The 8,888-nt window shown below is 50.1% G+C and overlaps 2 protein-coding genes across 5 annotated transcripts in view; one reads left to right on the forward strand and one right to left on the reverse strand.

Annotated features, from left to right (window-relative positions):
• Positions 1-8,888, reverse strand: part of LOC116845649 (3-phosphoinositide-dependent protein kinase 1) — a 429,458-nt gene that overhangs the window by 416,020 nt on the left and 4,550 nt on the right. The window lies entirely within an intron of this gene.
• LOC116845650 lies at positions 2,164-5,655 on the forward strand. 3 transcript variants are annotated; one of them, XM_032818616.1, is made up of 4 exons: positions 2,164-3,462; positions 3,545-3,740; positions 3,889-3,984; positions 4,822-5,655. In XM_032818616.1, exons 1-4 carry the CDS (start codon positions 3,452-3,454, stop codon positions 5,137-5,139), a joined length of 621 nt encoding a protein of 206 aa, XP_032674507.1. In that variant the 5' UTR covers positions 2,164-3,451; the 3' UTR covers positions 5,140-5,655. The 3 variants fall into 3 exon arrangements, with proteins under 3 accessions (XP_032674507.1, XP_032674505.1, XP_032674506.1); XM_032818614.1 differs by having other exon boundaries at positions 2,164-3,419; XM_032818615.1 differs by lacking the exon at positions 3,889-3,984 and having other exon boundaries at positions 2,164-3,419.

Genomic DNA, 8,888 nt, shown 5'->3' on the forward strand with positions numbered 1-8,888 from the left:
CTCTCTCTCTCTCTCTCTCTCTCTCTCTCTCTCTCTCTCTCTCTCTCCCTCCCTTACACACGCGGATTTTTCTTTTTTCACGCCGTCGGTCTCTCGCGTTTGAAACGACGGGAACCAAATGGTGGGGTTAATGCGCGCACACGCCACGGGGTGTCGGCCAATTTCCGGGTTCAACTAATGCACTTATCAGACGGCCAGAAAAGATCCCGAGAGAAAGCCCGTGGGGAGGAAAAATAATTGAGACGTCCCTCTTTCTCTCTCTCTCTCCTCCTCGTCACGGCTGGAGAAAGCAACACGGGTTGCAAAGCAGCGCGAGGAAGCGAAACGCGGCAAAGCGAAACGAATTTTAACCTTTTAATCAGGAGCGTACGCGTCCTAATTCGACGGGGGAACCGTCCGACGGAGATTGAGCCGACGAATCAACGGAGTTGCGAACTTTCCGTCCTCGTAATTGGAAAGTATCCAGTGGAGATGACACTGCCGGTGGCGGCCCTCATCCGCGCGCAATCTCAGCCGAAATTAATCTTTCGTTGGTGCGCCGTAACGAACGAGCGAACTTACGAGAGAGGGCCGCGGAACGAACCTTTTTTTAGTTACACGAAGCGAGCGTGTGCGCGGCTACGCGCGAAAGTCGAAATAAAGTAGTCATGGAATTCGCGGTATAAGATTGAGCCACCGCCTACTTAATTAGACAGTCATGGCGACGACGACGGGACGTTTGATTGACAACAGGACGCACCTGTCATCGCGTCGGGCCTCAAAGACGCCTGGCCGTTTAATTGGTCTTTAGTAAAGAGCTCAAAGCGATGCGAAGAAATTGGGAAGAGAATGCAGCTGTCGCCCGGTAGCGCGACGCGTGCATTTCTTTGAGACACCGTAATTAGATTCCGTCAGAGGCAGAGAGGGAGAGAGAGAGGACCCGAAGAGCAATTACGGCGGGCGTCGATGCCGCTACACGCGCAACCCGAATCCTTAAGTCTCCCTTTGATCGAGTTCCGCCGGGGAATCGGATGAGGGAGGAGGTGGGAACACAGCAGGCGCTGTGTCCTCCAAGATTCGTGCTCCGCGACATTTCGGGACACGCCTGCACGTGGCGCGTGTTCAACGCGGCCGATCGTGGCCAAGGTGCTTTTACGATATGACTCTGATACTCTCTCACCGCTTTTCGCACTTGCCAAGTACCGGCGACTACTCAGCACGATCGACAACGAAGTAGGATTTGGGACGTCCGCGCGGATGTATTCGACACACACATACTAAGAATCATAAGAACGCATCACGGACTCGCGTGATTTTCTTCCTTACTTCCTTTTGACGAATTCCCCGAAAGGGAAACAGAGGGAAAGAGAGAGACTTCGGGACGACAAACTTGAATTCCACTGACCAAGTTACGAGGGTGCTGCGGTTTTCCGAGATGCTTTTAGCGGCCGACGACAGCCGTCGTCTTATCCTGCCGCGACCGGCGCGGCGACTGTCGCCGAATCTATTCTGAGCGTAATCACGAGGGTATACGCGCGCTACCAAAGATGCAATATGATACCACGATCCTCGACGGGCCCGGTGTTGAACCGAGGTGACGCAGTGACACCGAGAGAGAGTACGTCACCGACGTCGCGGCGGCCGCGCCGAATTTCTCGGATTACATAAACCCAAATAATCCCATGAGTCATTCTAATTCTGGTCGTCGGGGTTGCACCGCTTTCCCGCTCGTCCTCTCTCTCTCTCTCTCTCTCTGCCTCTATCTCTCTTCTCCCTCTTCCCGGTACATTTTCAGTCCTCACCCGTTGTCCCCCCGCGCCTGTCTGGCACACAAATAACCGCGACGCGTGTGTCGTCTCTCGCACACACACGATGGCCCACTTTTCCACGTGGGTCCCGAAATTAGAGAGCACCCGACGACATGCCGTTTGCCTTTTCATTTTCGTCGCGGCCAACGTGTTAAGCGCGCGCTGATTTCGTGACGTTTTCTGCCTAAATGGCATGGCCAACGGTGTCTGATTAAAAGCCAGCGCGATAGCAACGGAATGGAGAAACTTTCGCGCCTTTTATCCGGATACGCACACGTCATCTCGATTCAGTCGTTTTCGCGTGCGCTGTGCTTATGAGCCAACTCAAATTGCGAATATTTCCGGCCGCGAGAGAGAGAGAGAGAGAGAGCGAAAGAGTGCGGATCGAACGCGTAAGAACATCCGAGTGGGTGCGGTGCCCTGCCGTCCCTCTGAAAGCTACGGATGCGGCACTGAATGTACCGGCTAATTAAGAAATATTATCGTCCGTCGCGCTACACACAACACGAGCATCGTAACAATGTCGCTCAAGTGCCGTGCGTATTTTTGACCGTGGCCGACATAGCTGACCTTCCCACTTCCGGCGGAAGCTGTCGCTGGGAAAAGGGGATTTTCGGCTTCGTGGACGCGAGAGAGGCTCCGAGCGGAAAATAAATAAACGGGCCGAGCGTCCGCGCGCACGCTATGTCGCGTGTCGCTGAAGAATGCAGCGCGCCGCGGCCCGATGACTGCGCGACACGTTGTGAATGCATTCCGCGCTTTTAGCGATAATGCGACCGGCCGCGTTTCGGTCCGGCGTATCGCGCCGACGTGGTCGATCGCGGGATTCAGCCGTCCGTCCCAGATCTCCTATTCACGGTCCATTTTCACGAGACAACGACGATCAACCGCGTGTCACGGCCTCATACACGAGGTCGCAGGTAATGGGAATCGTTACGCTTTAGCTGCAACTTCACCGCGACCAGGGCCGCAAGAGCGACCGAGCACGTACGGCGGAGAAAAAAACGAGGGGAAAAAAGGAGACACGGATTATCCGAGGAACGGGTAAAGACTGGTTTCACCGGTGGTTAACTTCCACCTTAGAGCCGGAATTAACGAGAGATAAAGAGCAGTAAGTCGGGGGTCGCAGTTAACCGACGCTGGTGAAATCGGACACGAGTTGCGCAGATTTTCTCCGTTGGCAAATTCCTGCAATGGGATTAGCAAATCGCACTTCGCTCGGCTACCTTGTGGTCTACAAGTTGGAAGGAGAAATGCGTACACGAAATCAGCTTCAACGTACGACGTTGGCGTATGGACGCGATTCTTAGTTTGTGCCGACACAGATGACCGATCTCAGTGTTAGATACTTATGCGAATGCGACCGTGCACACACGAATTAGATTCTGCGTTTTGTTTCCCAAGTGAACGAATACATCCCTGCTGTGCGCTTTATCAGATTCACACATCGGTATAAAGGCAGCGGTGCGATGCGATTCGGAAGCAGGTGACTCAACGAGCTCGCGCAACGATGAGGAAAGCGACGGCGGTCGTGATTTTAATACTGTTCTCGATCTCGGACGTGCGCCACGTCGTCTCCCTGATGCAGGAGAGCCTGGGAAAGTTTCTCGGATCTTTCGCCGCGCTCAAACAGTACATCCCGATCGTCTATCATTATTATTCTTATGCGCGAAAAGTGGAGCTTTTTTCTTTTCTATTTTTTTGACGACGGCGCGCCCGTTCCCCGCGTTGTGTAACGACGTGGCTTCCCCTTTCAGAGTGAAGATACCCGATTTGCTGAATCAGTTGTGCAATAACTCGCAAGCTAATACGACGCTACGTGACGCTTGCTACGGTTGCTTCTATCGCACGAGCATCCTACCGCAGGGCTACCCTATGTTGATAGCGATGTCCGCGTGCGCCAACACTTATCTCAACAACACCAGCTACGGTCATTGCCAGTCTTATCTGCGAGTACGTGTGACAGCCAATAATTTTTTATTCATTTTAATATTTCTCTCTATGTTTCCGCGCAAATTTACCTTTTTTGTATGCATATATACATGTATGTGTATGTGCATATATGTGTTTGTTCTCATGTCCTCGATTTCGCTTCATCTAGAACGCGACGACTATCGCGCCGAACCCGCGAGTGAGTCCTACGATAATATACTGCACGTTCCTAGAATGCGTTCGCCAAGTCAATAAGGACAGACTGGTAAGACTGAACTTTGAACCAATAGTCGATATACGCTACTCGAAACGCTACGATTGCCTCTCTGAGCTTTACTGCCTTTAATACAACGCGTCTTTATTGAACACTATTGTCTCGTCGCTCTGTTCGCGAGACAGCCGTTTTACACTCACATTTGCCAGCGTTTTATATTGGCTTTTTGTCTGTATCGTGGCACCTACACACAGAATTTACTTCTAAAGCTGTTTACTAATGATTTCGAAACCTTCCTATGCGACTATCACTGGCCAGCTATAGTTAATGCATGACATCCGGCCTAAGTGTTGTACATAGTTAACGAAGAACATATTGTATATATATTGTATATATATTGTATATATATTATCTAGGACATAGACGTCAGGAGCGGATTAAGGCGGCTGCTGCGAGGAGTGGCGTCGCGAATCGAGCGGGAGAGATCTTTCGTATTCAGCAAAGTTCGAGTGCCGAACAACTACGTTTGCGTAATTAAAGAGACCAATTGAACCGTAATCACGGTTCGTCCCAAACCTATATATCTTCGCAGGCAATCTCTGTATTCTCTCGAGACCGCGGCTCTCTATACTTGGTTCGGAATGCACCGATGGCATCTCCGCACGCGCCTCATTGAGATTACGATTATCGCGAATATAAGGATACCTAACGCGTGATGGTCGCGTACTTCGTAATCGTACTGTATTATATGTTTGTACAGTCTCAATGTTTTGTACAGTCTCACGATACATTAAAGCGATACATTACACCTAACCGGCCGCACCATAAGATCTACTATAAGAGCACAAACAACGGCGAGAGCAACTCGTTGACGAATACTTTCCGCAGCTCAGGGAGTGCGTTCGCGAGGCCATGGGAATGATTCCCAGATTCAACAGCACGGACATGCAACTCGCGCAATTGTACGTTAACACCACCGCCTGCGTGTTGGCGAAGACCCGTTGCTCCTACATGAATCCGGTGACCGGCGCGCTCCAAGGCGACGATATCGTCAACAAGTTGCACCTACCCTCGGTGAACGCGATTCTCGTCAACACGGACTACGACTTCAACATCATACAATTGCCGTTTCGCCACAGCAGCGTGGACGTGTGCTCCAAGTACAGAAATGTCCAGCAGGCGACTTGGCCCAGCGTCGTGTGTTAATTTACAAACAGATATTACCGCGCCAAAGAGGCCGCCGCGGCGTTAAATGACGCGCGGAATGGTTTTACCAAGCGACCGTTGCGGAATGAAATTACCGTGTGCTTGGTCGCAATAAAGATTGTTTCCATTGGCGCCAACATATCGATCATTTCTACCTCTCCGCGTCGCGACTATTAATAATGGCTACGGTTACGCGACTCATGGAGACACGCGCCAAGAAAACAACGCGTATCCGCATTCTTCGCCCGCGACGTCCCTCCCGACGAGTGTCTGCCTCTTGTTTGCGCGCCGGGGGACACGAAGATACAGATGGAATCGCGCAGCAAGACGACGATCGTGACGTGCTTCGCGGTTTCGCGCGACAACGCCGGCGTTGTCTAGACGAGCTAGATGACACGGGCGGATGCTAATAGTGACGGAGAATCGGCCGAGTCATCCGAGTTCGCGGTTATGTATCATCGTTTGAAAGAAATACTCAACTTCGTGGAAATATCCTTTGCGCGTATTCAGGACAATAACGGGACGTTGCAGAATATGCAGACGTGTGCAACATAAAAGGCACCGCGCGCTCGTGCGAAAGGGAGAAAAAAGAGAGAGAAAGAGAGAGCGAGAAATGCGCATTATTTTTTCGTGAAAGGAAAGTTTCTTTTATATCCGTGCACGCGAGCGAGCAAGTTTCCATCTCAGGGATCACGCCGTGAGTATTTCCCGTAACTTTTTCCCGCAGACGCAATCCGCCGAATCCCGCGGGCGAAAAGGAACCGATACCACGTATCCTCTCTTTTTCTTTTTTCCTCTCTCTTTCTCTCTCTCTCTCTCTCTCTCTCGTCTTCTCTCGTTCCTTCATCGTCGTCAAGTCCCGCTTCATCGTTTTCTCAAGACCGTGCGCCGGTAGACGTGCCCCGCTACTTGACGAGGGCTCTGCGCGCAAACAACTTCATAACGACTTCGGCCGTCGAGCGTGAAAATTCGCAAATATAAACTCACCCGTGAGCGCGCCCATCGGGGCCCCGTCACGTAATTTTTATATTTATTTTCGTCGGAGAGAACGCGCGGCGGAGATGCGAAAAACGCAAATAAACGCGGAAGGATGCGCGTGAGCGCGCGGCGACAGTCGAGCAAAATTTTCTCGACGTTTATAGATGGCGAAAGCTTCCCTCCGTGCGAAAGTTCCCGGCGAGCTTCGGGATTCTGCGAAATAGAATTCGCAGGGCAAAGCATGCGCGCGGCGAGCAAATATTTAAATGACGCTAGTATGATTTCGAGAGTCCACTACGTAGGCGCAGAAGAATGCTCTTTTGGTTCGTTCGTTTCTTGGTTCGCTCTCGCGTGGGCGATCAGCGCGGTTAATTTCTCACGTAGATATGCGAAGGGCTCCATTTGTGGTATCGATTACGCGGCATCGTTGCGCCCGAGAGGGAGGCAGAGCACGAGAGAGGGAGAGAGGACAGCAGAGAGAGAGAGAGAGAGAGAGAGAGAGAGAGAGAGAGAGAGAGAGAGAGAGAAAAGGAGAAAAAAAAGACGAAGCCACGTAGATAAACGGAGGATCGCTCCATTTGCGCGGAGGCGATGCTCCACTTAGCATCTTCCTCGAAATAATTTGAAATATGCAAATACAATTGGCGTACGCATTTGCGTGCAGTGCGAGAGTGTGTACGCTCGGACGGGTGTGTATATCGCGAAGGAAGAGAGGAGGCAAGAGACGGCGAAGACCGGCGCGTATATTCGAGTGGCTCACGGTTCAGTTCTCTCGGAGTCAATCTAACTTAACATGCAGATGCAATACGTGGAATCGAGATGGCAGCGGCGCGAGGGGAGGCCTGAGTCATTCCTGGCGTCGCTGTCCTTTCCATATGCTCGCTCTTGCTGCGGCGCACCGCACTCTTATGATCGATCGTTGCAGTTATCGGCCAGGTTACTGATAGCCAGCGTATACCGAGATGAAATTAATTTAGTACGTTTTACGAGAAGGGTCAGAATGCTTTCCTAATGCTTCGGAGTAAAATTTCACTCGAGAAACAGGATGACAGCTGAGTTTGAATGATTTTTTACACCTTTTACAGAAGATGAATTCTCTACTCTGAATCGGCCAGTGAATATTTCTACTCGGAATTAAAGAGTGAATCTTATGTACTCCACCGTTAGAAGGACATATTTAATCTAATCGATCGAAATATTCGCTCACATGGAGTTAGAATTCACTCTAAGCTCAAGTAAAACGTTCCCTTTTGCGATTTCGACCTTTTCACTCGTGCTGAACGAAATTTCACTCCACGAAATTTAGAGAGCAAAGGATTGTAATATTCGATAACGATTTTCAATCTATGGCGATACTGTACAAGTATCGAGAAAACGTGATGTTATTGTAAGAAAGCCGATAGATATTTAAACTTTAATATTACACGTTAATGAGAATTTTTTGTCATTCCCATCTCGTGAAATTTTCAACGCAATCAATATATGCTTCATGAAGTGTATGCCCGGACGTATTAATACTGAAGGGTTAAAAGTTTTCTCTTGACAAAGCTCAACGCATCCGTATATCAATTAAGAATACAAGAGAAATATCGAGGAATATTCATCGAGCGCTTAATTCAATAGCCTTCGTGAGCTTAGCGAATTTCGCTCTCAGACGTAAATATAATTCATCGAGAATTAAACGGGAGAACATCAAGGCGTGTTCGGTCTGCAATTTATACAGTCCCCTTCCGAGCACTTCCGAGCAAGAGCCTACGTGGCCCGCGATACACAAGCGACACATTAATCACCGTAATAAATGACGAAGCTAAGCCGCGACTTTCGTGAGTATCAGAAAGCACAACAGAGCTCCCCTTCATCCGGCGGCAGCCTCGAAAAAGCGATATTCACTTTTGAATTTCAAGTAGGTTAGCTGTTGCTCTACACGAACCTTTCTCAAGCCTCTGCCGAGCGCCTATTCCACTATTTCAAGCCGATCGTCGCTAGGAATGCATCAGCAGGAGAATCATCGACGGATCCGTCCAGTGACAATCACCGCGCGACCTCGTTTCGAGAAACCGACATCGATGACGCCGACGCCGGTTCGTGTGTGAATCATGCGAAACGCAAACGGCCGTTGCGCAAGGAGCGACATCATCGAGCGCGGAGGCGTCGTATGTACGGACGGTAAACAGCGTCTCCGTGAAGAGAGAAAGAGGGAGAAAGAGCGTGTGAGCAAGAGAGAGGAGGAACCAACCGGGCCACGTCATTTCGAGTCACGAGTTTTCTCATACGCGAAACCGGGACATATACCTCATCGCGGGACTCATCGCGATTCCATCTGCTTCTATTCGTGCACGCCCTTCCTAATACGCTAACGAGGAAGATATCAAGCAAAAATCTCTACATCTGAGGAAGCTACGGCCTTCTTGAGGCACATGCGGCATGCTAGGTACAAGCTCGTTATTCGCGCAGTCCAAGGATTTCAAAAGGTTACGAAAGATCGGACGGAAAAGTCGACGGGCTGACTCGACGGAGAATCGATTCACTCTAAAATAGGCTCGTGGGTGCAAATTACTTTCGAGACGGGACGTTACGAATGTTTTATGGTTATTTCGTCGTAGGCAAAATGAATTAGTCGCTCCTCTGAGCGCGATAATAAATAAATGTTTCATAACAACGAGTAACATTCGCCTAATTGATGTCCCAAAGCGCAACGGTATCCCAAGAAAAAAATATCTCCTCTCTCTCTCTCTCTCTCTCTCTCTCTCTCTCTCTCTCTCTCTCTCTCT

This window comes from Odontomachus brunneus, unplaced genomic scaffold (genome assembly GCF_010583005.1).
Source record: "Odontomachus brunneus isolate Ranch 3 - 2012 unplaced genomic scaffold, Obru_v1 Obru_scaffold_054, whole genome shotgun sequence".
Taxonomy (NCBI): Eukaryota; Metazoa; Arthropoda; class Insecta; order Hymenoptera; family Formicidae; genus Odontomachus; species Odontomachus brunneus.

Bases quoted from the DNA above. Each gene is read 5' to 3' on its own strand.
- LOC116845650 (XM_032818614.1), top strand. From the start codon at position 3,298: ATGAGGAAAGCGACGGCGGTCGTGATTTTAATACTGTTCTCGATCTCG. The intron at 3,420-3,544 runs GTACATCCCGAT...TTCCCCTTTCAG, and splicing joins TCTTTCGCCGCGCTCAAACA to AGTGAAGATACCCGATTTGC. The intron at 3,985-4,821 runs GTAAGACTGAAC...TACTTTCCGCAG, and splicing joins AAGTCAATAAGGACAGACTG to CTCAGGGAGTGCGTTCGCGA.